The following is a 12,958-nucleotide window of genomic DNA, read 5'->3' on the forward strand; positions in this document are numbered from 1 at the left end:
AAGCTATAGCATCATCCGTGACCTGAGGGCAGCTGTGCAGCTCTGACCCACTGGACTAGCCACTAACGGATGTGGCCATATTCGGGCACCTTTTCAATCCACAAAGAGCAACGTGGAGGCTCAGAAGGCCAGAGACTTATTTCAGCTGAAAGCATACTTAAGTGAGGATCTACTGGATAGATCTCTGGGTGATATGCAATAACATATCCAAGGATTTCTGACTCCCAGTCATTCGACAAATAGCGACAACTAAAACAATTCCGTGCAAAGCTCCACCAGCAAGTTGTGCATCTTGGAGCTTTGATGGTCCCCAACCAAAGAGACTTTATGCTTAAGAGTGCAAGGGATTCTGCTGTGTCTGGCCTTGCGCTAATAGCTTATCTCTTCCTTGCCTGTAAAATATGAGTATGTATTGGCAACCACCTTCAATCATGTCTGCTGGCCAGTTTTAGAGTTTATGTAAGAAACGGATCTGTTCACTAAATCAGATGCACATTGATACTTGGGCTTGTGGAACCTGGACTATAACATTGCAGTGTGGATTCCAGCCGCTCCATTCCATTTCTCACCCCAATTTATATGCTCAGTCACTCAAAAGGCATTCCAAGGCCATTGAGCGTGCTCAGTCACCACCAGGCTGTATGGGGAAGCTTCTCCCTTAAATAAAATGCTGCAGACCTGAGGATTCCTCCAAATCTACCTCCTTCTTTTGCAAGGGAGGTGCTGTTTTGGGTACATAAACAGCAGCATTCACAGCCGGTGCATTTGAAATGCAGGAAACAAGCTAAATTTGCAAATCAAGGTCTGAAAGTCTTCTTGCCCTAGAATCCTCTGCAGCATTCAGGACTTTCTTGGAAGATGATGTGTTAATGTGTAGAGTGTTGCCTTACAATAGAAAGTTTAAAAACCACTGCATTAAAGTAAAATGGAATTAACCCAGGATTTTAATTTGGCCTATGATCAATGAAAAATACTACTTCCATCCTAAGGGGAAGATTGGGGGTAAGGAGACCCTCCACTCCAATGAAGAAACATACAAACAACACATACAGCAGCATCAATGTTCAGAGACATATTTCGTTTCTCAAAAACTGCCATCTCCAGCCCTCTCTTTGCAAGCCTGGATCATCTCCCGCGGAGCCTGCTTCCTCTCGGTGACCAAGCCCAACCAAAACATGAAGTCAATGAACCACGTGGTTGGGTTGAAGTTCAAGCCAAGCTCGCTAGCTGAATAATCAAACGGAAAGGTGTGGTGGTAATTGTGGAAGCCTTCGCCTGGAAAACAGAACCCAGAAGGAACAGAGAGTGGGGTCAAAAGGTAGAGAAGAAAAAGAAGTGGATGGTAACCCCAATGATCAGAAGCAAAATAAGAGTGGACCTTCAATGTGTGCTAGAAAACAGTTCATTGCAGAAACATCCATGGTTTTCAACATTTTGACAATAGTAAGTAGACATTGCTGGTTTCATAATAATTAGAAAGGAACTACTCCATCTTAAAATGCAGTATCTACTACATCCTGGACCCACCTAGTAGGTCCCCCATCCCCAGGTAGCTTTTACAAGCCACGATGGTTAAGGGCCAAGTCTACACACAGTAGGATGAATATCTTCATCATGTTCACATTGTTGGGTTTGTTGGCATCCGTCTGTTTCGAGAGACAATGGAGTCTGCCTCCGGGGGGTGAACTCAAACTGCTGGCAGCACGGAAGTGACCTCCCTAGGGCACAAGCCTGGGCAGCGTGTATTGAGGTCCTGGGCTGCCCAGACAACAAGAGTGCCCTACAACATGTCACAGCAGAAGGGTTCCAAAATCTAGCTTTTAACAGCCCATTCACCACAACCCATTGGAAAAGCACTGCTTTGGCAGAGGTGGTGGAGAAGTAAGCTTTATTTGCTGTCTTCAGTGTCCTCTCACCTGTGATTGGTTGTCTTCTTCACAAAACTTGAATCTTTCACACTTTAGCTGTTGTCTTGTCTGCATCATTCCCCAGAGGTCCCCTGAGAATGAGGGGGCCATCTGGGATCTGCACCAGAGAGGGCAATCAGGAGTGGTCATGCTGATGGCCTTTTCCACCTCACCATTTCGCAGTGAGACCAGGGAGTCAACATGCCAACTGAAAAGTCCTTGGGACATTCAGGAATCCCTTGAATTCCATAAGCCTCTGGGAGCAGACCATTGTAATGGGTCCTCCATCCCTGCAGGGGGGGAACTGCTATTGTCAAACTGAACTCCACTAGGAAATGTTTGGTCCAGGACTGCAAGCCAACAGAAACCTCTCCCAACACCAACTCATCTAACACCCTGTTGTAAAAACCAGATTGAGGTTATGTCTTGCCATAGCTCAGTGATGTGCTAAGTCAGACCCAGCACCACCTGGTATGCCAGCTGAAACCCTACCTGCCTGCACACTGTCTCTCCAGAGTGGTACATGGTCTGGTTATCTCTCGCTTAGACTTCTGCAATGTGCTCTATGTGGGGCTACCTTTGAAGATGACTTGGAAACTACAACTAATCCAGAATGTGGCAGCTAGACTGGTGAATGGGAGCAGCCACCAGGACCAAATAACACTGGTCCTGAAAGATCTACACTGGTTTCCACTACGTTTCTGAGGACAGCCTCTGAGCTGTGACCGCCCACAAACCACTGTTGTAAATCAATACTGTTTTCCTCTTCCTCCTCCCTGGAACCTTCTCCCAGGGACCTTCTTCTGCCAGGTCCCTAACACTCTGCCTATGTCTCACCTGCCCCATGACAACTCCAGCCTGTGTTGATGCCATACCTGAGGGACAAAACTAGGTCACACCACGTGGCCCACCCAGCTCATCCATCCAATTTTCGGTGACAAATGCCAGATCGGCCAACCTCAGCCTCCATCAAATTGTAAGCGAGTGATTCCTTATTCTGGACTGACCTTAGAAGAGTGGTGTCTTTTTATGGACTGAGGATAGCAGGGAAAGGAAGATAATAGCACTGTATCCGGCTTAAATGAATAGACAGCTAATTGCTGTTTTTATCAGCGTCTGCCAAGAGGGCTGAATGAACCCAGACAAAGGGGGGAAGTATGAGACGTGATCGGTAATTGAGAGCAAGGCTAGAATTATTATTAGAAGCGGTACCTGGTGTTTTAAAACAATTTGAGCTGTCTCAGGGGCAGTAGCAAAAATGGGTGCTGCCAGAAAGGCGGTCAGCCCAGTGAGGCAAAACTGGGAGGAGTGGAGACCTAGATCACCTGTAAAGCAGGAAGAGGGTGGGATGGACAAAGGGGACCTTTATTTGAAGAAAAGAAGTGGTGGGCAAGAAAAGAGGGCTTAACTCTTCTAACCATTCCTTGCCCCCTGAAAGCTACATCCACCTTCAGCCAATGTGGTGTAGTGGTTAAGAGCGCTTGACTCGTAATCTGGTGAACTGGGTTTGATTCCCTGCTCCTCCACATGCAGCTGCTGGGTGACCTTGGGCCAGTCACACTTCTCTGAAGTCTCTCAGCCCTACTCACCTCACAGAGTGTTTGTTGTGTGGGAGGAAGGGAAAGGAGATTGTTAGCTGCTTTGAGACTCCTTCGGGTAGTGATAAAGCAAGATATCAAATCCAAACTCTTCTTCTTTTTCTGCCCCAGATCCAAATTGGACCCACCTCACTTTTCAGCTCTTCGGTTGAGACCCAGCCTGTCAGCAGGTCTGGACCCTCACCCCAAAACTAGCTCCGTCCTGAATCACTCTTGGGTCATGCAACAGAGGAGCTTCATTGATCCATTCTCCTTATAAATCATTCCCAAGAGGGGAAGATCAACAGCAGCAGTCGCATTCGCTTCCCTCCACTGCCTCCTTCCTTTGTTTTTTATTCTATTATGGGGTGGAGAGAGACCATTACAACCACCATGAGTCTTTATTTTAGTCCAAGTGAAATGAAAGCTTATGCCGCAATTGTCTTTCAAGGCGCCACAAATCTTTGTTGCCTTTCATGGTCACAAGCTGTTAATTCCAGTGACCTTCCCGTTGCATCTGTGACCTTGAGATGCGAGACAGAATGTGCATGAAGACAGCGTTGCATCCCCAGTGGCTTCTGGATGCTGCCATTTTGCATTTCTGATTTATGTCCCTTCATTCTCTTAATGTAGGGCCTGGCCTACATAAACGCCAGCAAGGGCATTCGTTGGCTGGTGGTGGCATATTTGGCAGCTGAATGAGCCATTGTGCAGCTGAATGAGCCATTGGGAGGACTGCTGGTGCTATTGAGTCCAGTAGCACTGCAAGAATAAATTAAGGGGCATAATGGGCACCAGGGTGCATCTGCATTTGCTGGCATACATCGGTATCGAAGGACAATGGAGTCCACTTCTGGGGATGAAGCCAAACTGCTGGAGAATCACAATAACACGTAGCTGCTGCCTCATATGTTGTTTTTGCTGCATTAGTGGTACCAAAGTGACCTCTCTGGGGTGCAAGCCTGGGCAGTGTGTCTGGAAGACCTGGGGTGCCCAGATGACAAGACTCACAGATGTGGTCCAAAGGAAAGCAGAGCAATATGTTTGGCTGCAGAAGTTGCCAGAAGGAGGCGGCAAGGTGCCATCCAACTGTCTCTAAGCGTGGAGACTGCAGAATGCCAGTCTGGTTAAGATAGGGCTCTACTGATTACTGCAGTGCTAAACCAATGCATGATACCACTATCTAATGCTAGATTAATAGCTGAGTCTCTAAATCTAGCATTAGATAGTGGTATCGTGCAATGGTTTAGCACTGCAGTAACCCAGTCAGGTAACCTTTAGGGTAACATTTGAAGGCAGCTGTATTTCATCCACCTCCTGAAATGGTTGTGGAGCCAGTACTAATGGGGACAGAGCTCCCCATAGCCTTTGCAATTCCCAGTAAGCCATGAAACGTTGCAAAAACAGTCAGGTCTGGAACCTGAATCTCTGAAGGCCCTCAAGCAAAACCACCCGAAAAACTGTCTTGGGAGAAGGAAGCAAGTTCAACATGAAGTAAGGTGTTCATATAGTTGCTTAATTAACTTAACAGTAACTTCTAGAGAAGTTTGGAAGAAAAACCAATGCCATCATTACAAATAAGGGATGAGGAACCTGTGGCTTTCCAGGTGTTGTTGGAGGACAATTCCCACCATCCCTGACCACTAGGAATGCTTGCTGGGGCTGATGGAGTCCCTCAACATCTGGAGGGCTACAGGTTCCCCATCCCTGTTCCAGATGCCTCTGGAGACTGTTTTTGGTACTCACCAATAGCTCCTATAGTGACAAAGGGGTTCTGCCGAGGATTGATGTTCTTGTTGTACGGCCGATTGCCATACATGTGAGCAGCGCTATTGACCAGCCAAGAAACATTGAGAGAGATGGTGTAACGCAGAACTGAAGCAAGGAAGTACGAATTCCACAAGCTCTCCCCCCAGAAGTACCAAGGCACAATAGTAGGAATGACGAAACACATCAGCACGACCGAAGCCTTATAGTGCCTGCGGAGAAAGGAAAGCAGTGACAGGTCTATGGCTGCATCGCACGAGGGGAAAAGGTCTACGCTGCTGAAGGCCAAGTCAGACAAGTGAGAATAGAAGGTAACAAAAGCCAAATTAGTAAACCATAGACTGCAGTATATATTTAGTGTAAAGCCAAAGAATGGGAGACAAACTTACTTTTTGTCTCAAGAGAAACCTGCATGAAAATCCTGGGGAATGCTGTCAAATATTTTTATTTATTTTTTTTATTCCTGCATTGCAAGGGGTTGGCCCAGATGATCCTTGTGATCCCATCCACTCTAGAATTCTATGATTCTATATGGCAACAAATTTCCAGATTCTGAAAATTCTGATTCCAATTGCCCTTTCGATTCCTAAAAAGGTAAAGGGACCCCTGACCATTAGGTCCAGTCATGACCGACTCTGGGGTTGCGGTGCTCATCTCGCTTTATTGGCCAAGGGAGCCGGCGTACAGCTTCCGGGTCATGTGGCCTGCATCACTAAGCCGCTTCTGGCGAACCAGAGCAGCGCACGGAAGCGCCGTTTACCTTCCCTCCGGAGTGGTACCTATTTATCTACTTGCACTTTGACATGCTTTCGAACTGCTAGGTTGGCAGGAGCAGGGACCAAGCAACAGGAGCTCACCCTGTTGCAGGGATTCGAACCGCTGGCATTCTGATCAGCAAGTCCTAGGCTCTGTGGTTTAACCCACAGCACCACCTACCCTCGATTCCTACCCTCCTGCATAAAAACCACTGAAGTTTATAAATTCCAGTGGTGAAGTGGGCAGGAAAATGTTTATATTCTACCCATCAGCCACGTTCTCTAAAGAGTTTACAGTGGTTTGCCCAGTTGGATTCGTGACCTTCTCACTTTTAATACCCAGTTCACATCCATTCATTTGCTTCAGTGATGACTGTTATTATGACTGTTATTATTTATTGAATTTGTATACCACCCTTCATCCAAAGATCACAGGGTGCTTCACAACATAAAAAGACAAACTGAGATCACAAAATACATCATAAAAACAAAAACAAAAACAAACCTAGAAGCCCCACAAATGCATTTAAAATGACATAGAATGTTAACCAGGGACGCAGGTGGTGCTGTGGGTTAAACCACAGAGCCTAGGACTTGCCGATCAGAAGGTCGGCGGTTCGAATCCCCGCGACAGGGTGAGCTCCTGTTGCTTGTTCCCTGCTCCTGCCAATCTAGCAGTTCAAAAGCACGTCAAAGTGCAAGTAGATAAATAGGTACCACTCTAGAGGGAAGGTAAATGGCATTTCTATGAACTGCTCTGGTTCGCCAGAAGCGGCTTAGTCATGCTGGCCACATGACCCAGAAGCTGCACGCTGGCTCCCTTGGCCAATAAAGCGAGATGAGCCCCGCAACCCCAGAGTCGGCCACAACTGGACCTAATGGTCAGGGGTCCCTTTACCTTTACCTAGAATGTTAACCAGCCAAATGACTAGTTAAAGAGAAACGTTTTCGTATGGCGCCTAATGCTGTTGAATCCCTTGGTGATTCCCCCATCTGGTTCCTCCCACCATTCCTCTGTGTCCAACCAGTCCATGACAGCTAAACCCATATAGAACCTTTGCCCGAAATCTTGGACTACAAATCCCATCAACATGCACTCATCTCCCATCAGTGCCAGACAGCAGGTTGGTCGGCAAAGGCTGTATTAGGAGATGTCCAACATCAAACTTCACTTCCCATGCGTGTTCCTCCCACTGACCCCACTCCCTGCAACCCAAACAACCGCAGAACCTTTGTGTCTCTCCAAAATGCTGTTTGCTGCACGCAGCCATTTGAAATGGGCTTCGTTGCAGTCCCAGAATTTCTGCAGATTTGTGCAGAGCAACATCACGTGGAGTGATTGTCGTTTGCCAGAATTAGTGTCAATGAGGGCAGATTTCTTCCTCATTAATGCAAATGCTTAGAGTGCATTGCCAAAAAGAAAAAGGAAAGGAAAAGTAATTCTGCAGCAGAAAGGCTCACAAGTGCCCAACTCCCCAATGAATTTCTTTAAGCCTTTCTAGATCTGTCCTTTCACTGGAAGGGTAGATCCTGAAGCTGAGGCTCCAATACTTTGGTCACCACATGAGAAGAGAAGACTGGAGGGCACAAGGAGAAGGGGACGACAGAGGACGAGATGGTTGGATAGTGTTCTCGAAGCTACCAGCATGAGTTTGACCCAACTGCGGGAGGCAGTGGAAGACAGGAGTGCCTGGCGTGCTCTGGTCCATGGGGTCACGAAGAGTCGGACACGACTAAACGACTAAACAACAACAAAAACTGAATTTTGAATAAATGTGCAACAAATTTTCATTTCTCAATTAAATTTATGCACCACCCTTCATCTGCAGACCACAGGGTCGTTTGCCATATAAAATTGTTACTGTTTTGAATTTTATTGTGCTATTGTCTTCCTTACTGGAGGAAACTGCTGTTCTGAAGAATGCATTTTTGTCTGTCCCTCCCCAAATTTGGGAACTACTGTTTACAGAGACTTGCAGTGGCTCTCAGGGGTTTCGGACAAGGGAGATTTCCAGATCCACCTGGAGATGTTGAGAATTGAACCCTGGGACATTCTGTATGCAAAGCAGATGCTCTACTGGTGACCTCCAACCCTTATCCTGAAAGATTTGTGCATCCTAGTCTGGCATGCCACATCTCTTGAAGTTATGGTTGGGCTGTTAGCTCGCCAGCCAAATACTCCATGTAAAACCCACAGTAAAGTCAGCAGCGCATCATAATCATCACACAAATCACATTTGCAGGCACAGGTTGCATAATTCCTTGCCCTTGCAGATCTGCATTTCTGACAAAAATAATAATCTGTGCAACTGTACAAGCCCTTAGCGAAGCAGAGGTGGTTGTATTGGTTTCGTCAAGGCTGTTAAATGCTAAGGGTTGTTGCCAATACTATAGGCCTACTTGACGCAGACCCACTGAAATCAACAGACATTATTTCAGTGGGTTAATCTGAGTAAAACTTAACCAGAAACAACATTGAACAGTTTCATTGTCTGGGTTGTGGCTAACTAAGTTTCACTCATAGATACGGTTGCCATATTTCAAAAAGTGAAATTCCATTGAGCCTTTTTGGGACACTATTTTTGGGAAATTCTGGACATATGGCAGCCGTACTCATTGACCTGCTAAAATGAATGAACTGATCTACTGGTCTACTACCCCTAGTATCTCAAGATTTGTCATGAGAGTACTTGGACTAAAATTGTCAACCAAAAGCTTTACTTTTCTGGTTTATCACCAAAACAGTTATTAACACTGGGCCTCATTAAAGCAAATAATTTAATTCGACAGTACCTATATGATATCAAGCAACAGAATAATCTGGCCACAATAAGGAAATTTTGTCCATGGTATGATTCTTCTCCACCTGGTCATTTTGACACTTTGGCACCCTATTTGCAAAATTTAACAATTCCAAAATACAGATGCGCTTTCACTTTCGCAAGATTGAATATACTGTCTTCGGCTGTACTTGAGGGTCGATTTCAATAAATTCCACTGGAAAAAATGGTTATGTCCCTGTGGAGACGGCAGTATTGAGTCAGTGGCTCATGTGCTTCTGGCTTGCACTCTTTATAAAGATTTGAGGTTATTACCCCTCTATTATTGTCCATGCCGGATCGCTCAGCCTTTGCTACTGTGTCCTTTCCTTTAGCAGAGAAAGATGATCAGGGGACAGCAAAAACTGCAAGGTTTTTAGCGGGTGCAATTAGAATTAGATCTATTATTCAATTATTGATGTAAACCCCTCAGCTGTATTTTATATAGTTAAGTTTTTACCACTATCTTCAGTACATTTTATTTTATTTTACTGCTATGGCTAGTGGCTGATGCAAATAAAGATTCTTCTTCTGAATGAACTAAATTTTGCAATGTCTGTTAACTTCAATGTGTGTACAGTCGTACCTTGGAAGTCGAACGGAATCCGTTCCGGAAGTCCGTTCAACTTCCAAAACAATCGAAAACCAAGGCACAGCTTCTGATTGGCTGCAGGAAGCTCCTGCAGCCAATCAGAAGCCACAGAAGCCCCTTCGGATATTTGGGTTCCAAAGAATGTTCACAAACAGGAACACTCACTTCTGGGTTTGCGGAGTTCGAGATCCAAAATGTCTGAGTAAAAAAGGCATTGGGAATCCAAGGTACGACTGTATTCTGAGTAGGATTAGCCGTGGATACTGTTAGGATATTTCCGTTCCACCTTAAAAGGGAGCAGGCTTTGTGAGTCACAGAGTCTGCGTATTTCCTGTTCACAGGAAGTTTATGTTTTCTATTGCTTTCGTTTCTCTCTCGGTGCCTGAACACTGAAGCAGGCGGTCATGTTTTTCTTTGTTCTGACCAACGCTGAATAAACTTAAATAATGCTCTCCTGTGTGCATCTTTCGCTGTGCATTATCTGCTGATAAGAGCGTGCATCAGCTCTGGAATGTGGCAAGCTATTTCTGGAGCTCATGTCGCTAATTGCTGATACTGCGTGTCTATGGGAGATCGATGGACGTCCGGAGGCGACGCGGGGCCATGATGGACTTTCTCTCCCTGGCAGTATCCCAACAGATACAACCCTCTGCCTTCTCCTCGTGCTAAGGTCTTTCCCCCTGTCCTCCCGTTTCACTCACTTTCTTTGAAACATGACAACAGGGTCGTCCAGCAGGTCACTGAAGTCCAGCTTCCTTCCTTTCTCTATGACATCTCGATGCTTCCGGACAAAGAGCCAGCCAATGTGGGCGAAGAAAAAGCCGCGCTGGGCATTGTGGGGGTCAGCATCCGTCTCCGAGAACTTGTGGTGGACTCGGTGGTCTCGGGCCCATTCGAAAATATCGTTCTGCATGGGGGACAGCAGGAGGGCTTAAGCGATTTGAGTTTGGCATCACAGGCACATAGTTTCAAACACAAGCACAGTTCGCCATAGCAGGAAAAACAACAACTGTTTGTGTCAAATGATATCAGACAGAGCGGCTCGCTTTCCCCCCACCCATTTCAGCCATTCCTTTTAGGTAGAGACCGAGGGGCTATTTTTACTGATTACAGTGGTACCTCGGGTTACAGACACTTCAGGTTACAGACACTTCAGGTTACAGACTCCGCTAACCCAGAAATAGTATCTCGGGTTAAGAACTTTGCTTCAGGATGAGAACAAAAATCGTGCGGCTGCAGCAGCAGGAGGCCCCATTAGCTAAAGTGGTACCTCAGGTTAAGAACAGTTTCAGGTTAAGAACAGACCTCCGGAACGAATTAAGTTCTGAACCCGAGGTACCACTGTATAGTTTAGAAATTATGTATTGTAATTGTTTAAGAGTAAACTTCTGTTTAATTATTATTTGCTGGCATTTAATTTTATTGTGTACAGTTATACCTCGGAAGTCTAATGGAACTCGTTCCGGAAGTCTGTTCGAGTTCCAAAACATTTGGAAACCAAAGCATGGCTTCCTATTGGCTGCAGGAAGCTTCTGCAGCCAATCGAAAGTTGTGGAACCCGCATCGGACGATCGGGTCCCCAAGAACGTTCGCAAACAGGAACGCTCACTTCCGGGTTTTGCAGTGTTCAGGAGCCAAAACGTTCGACTCGCAAGGCGTTCAGGATCCGAGGTATAACAGTGCTATTATATTCGAATGGATTGTTGAACATTGCTTTATCTGATACAAGTTGCTTATTTTAAAGCTTTGTTTATTATTACATTTTTGTATTGGATCAGATTGCTATAAGGTGTGCAACCTTTATTGTTTCTTCAGTTTATAAACTGCCTTGTGTATAGCAATTCAGAGAGGCAGTATACAAATTAAAAGTGAAATAAAAAAATGTAATGAAATTGGTGGGAAGAGTGATTTTCAGGAGAAACGTGGTAAGTGCAGGGCCCCTCCATCATCGCTCCATTTCAAACAACCCCTTGCCTTTGGCATACCTTCCAAGTGCCCCAATTTAACAGGGACAGCCACACTTTTATTAAAAGGTGCCCAGGCTCTGCCTTTGTCCTGGGGTGCCCTGATTTCATGCCGCCTGCGGACAGGGGCCATGGTAGCAGCTCCTGCAGTGGCATTGTGTCAGGGGCTGGACTGAGGAGGAATGGTGGGAACCGCCCTGCCCTTTTTCTGAACCTTCCCAAGGGCAGGAGGACAGTATTGATGTAGAACAGTGGTTTGCAGAGGGGCATAGTCCAGAGGGAAAAATATTGGGCGAGGAACAGCTAAAAGAGGAAACGCGAAGAGAGAAAGAGTGGGGAGATTCAGTGTCCTTGGACAGCATTCCTGACACTCCCCCTTCGCCCAAGATTTGAAGGGCTTGGAAAGTGTGAAGAACAGAAAGAGCAATGGCAACAAGCTCAGATTATCCAACATAGGAGTGACATAGTTTAATGGGAACGGAGGGGGTAAAGCTTTTACTGGGAGCGACGCCATTTTTTAAGAGAGAGATGCATTCCTTTGTCTCTTACTGTGATCATTAAAGAACTTATCGGGTAAGAATGCTCCTTTCGTTGGATCTGCTTATGTATTGCCACCAGGGGCAATTCAATTCCCCGATGTCTGACACATTGTGAAGGAGGGCATCCCAACCTTTGGGAAGGAGGTGTGCGGCTCTGGCAAGATCCTGGAGCCCTCCTGCCTCCTTCCCAAAGCTCGTAAAACACTTGCCCAGCTTTTGCTCCCTGTCAGAGCATTGTGCCTCCTTTCCTAAGCTGGGCAGAAGCTTCCCGGGCTTTGGAAAGCTGGCACGAGGCCCATACCCTGATTTTTATCAGCAGAATGCTGGAGCGTATGTTATGGGGAAGGGCTGTGGCTCAGGGACAGAGCATCTGTCTTGCATGAAGAAGGTTCAATCCCCATCATCTCCAGGTAGGGCAGGAAGCGATCCCTGTCTGAAAACCTGGAGAGTGGAGTGCCAGTCAGTGGAGACAACGTTGAACTAGATGGATTACAGGCCTGATGTGATAAAATTCCCTCTGCTTTGCGCCAACCCTAGCTCTAGTTAACTCCCGCTTGGACTACTGCAATGCGCTCGACGTGGGGCTACCTTTGAAGGTGACCCGGAAACTACAACTAATCCAGAATGCGGCAGCTAGACTGGTGACTGGGGGCGGCCACCAAGACTACATAACACCGATCTTGAAAGACCTACATTGGCTCCCAGTACGTTTCTGAGCACAATTCAAAGTGTTGGTGTTGATCTTTAAAGCCCTAAACGGCCTCGGCCCATCCCCATCGTTCTGGACTGAGGTCCAGCGCCCAGGGTCTTCTGGCGGTTCCCTCACTGCGAGAAGCTAAGCTACAGGGAACCAGACAGAGGGCCTTCTCGGTAGTGGCACCCGCCCTGTGGAACGCCCTCCCATCAGATGTCAAAGAGATAAACAACTACCTGACATTTAGAAGACATCTGAAGGCAGCCCTGTTCAGGGAAGTTTTTAATGTGTGACATTTTAATGCATTTTTAATCTTTGTTGGAAGCCGCCCAGAGTGGCTGGGG

General features: G+C 46.4%; 1 protein-coding gene across 1 annotated transcript in view; it reads right to left on the bottom strand.

Annotated features, from left to right (window-relative positions):
• Positions 1 to 926: 926 nt before the first annotated feature.
• Positions 927 to 12,958, bottom strand: part of SCD5 (stearoyl-CoA desaturase 5) — a 39,024-nt gene continuing 26,992 nt past the window's right edge. Inside the window, exons 3-5 of the mRNA XM_028743987.2 lie at positions 10,119 to 10,324; positions 5,231 to 5,463; positions 927 to 1,275 (exon numbers count right to left, since the gene is read on the bottom strand). Of these exons, the coding sequence (XP_028599820.2) occupies positions 1,085 to 1,275; positions 5,231 to 5,463; positions 10,119 to 10,324 (630 nt within the window). The 3' untranslated portion in view covers positions 927 to 1,084. The remainder of the gene's footprint in view (positions 1,276 to 5,230; positions 5,464 to 10,118; positions 10,325 to 12,958) is intronic.

Source organism: Podarcis muralis, chromosome 9 (genome assembly GCF_964188315.1).
Source record: "Podarcis muralis chromosome 9, rPodMur119.hap1.1, whole genome shotgun sequence".
In the NCBI taxonomy this organism is placed as follows: Eukaryota; Metazoa; Chordata; class Lepidosauria; order Squamata; family Lacertidae; genus Podarcis; species Podarcis muralis.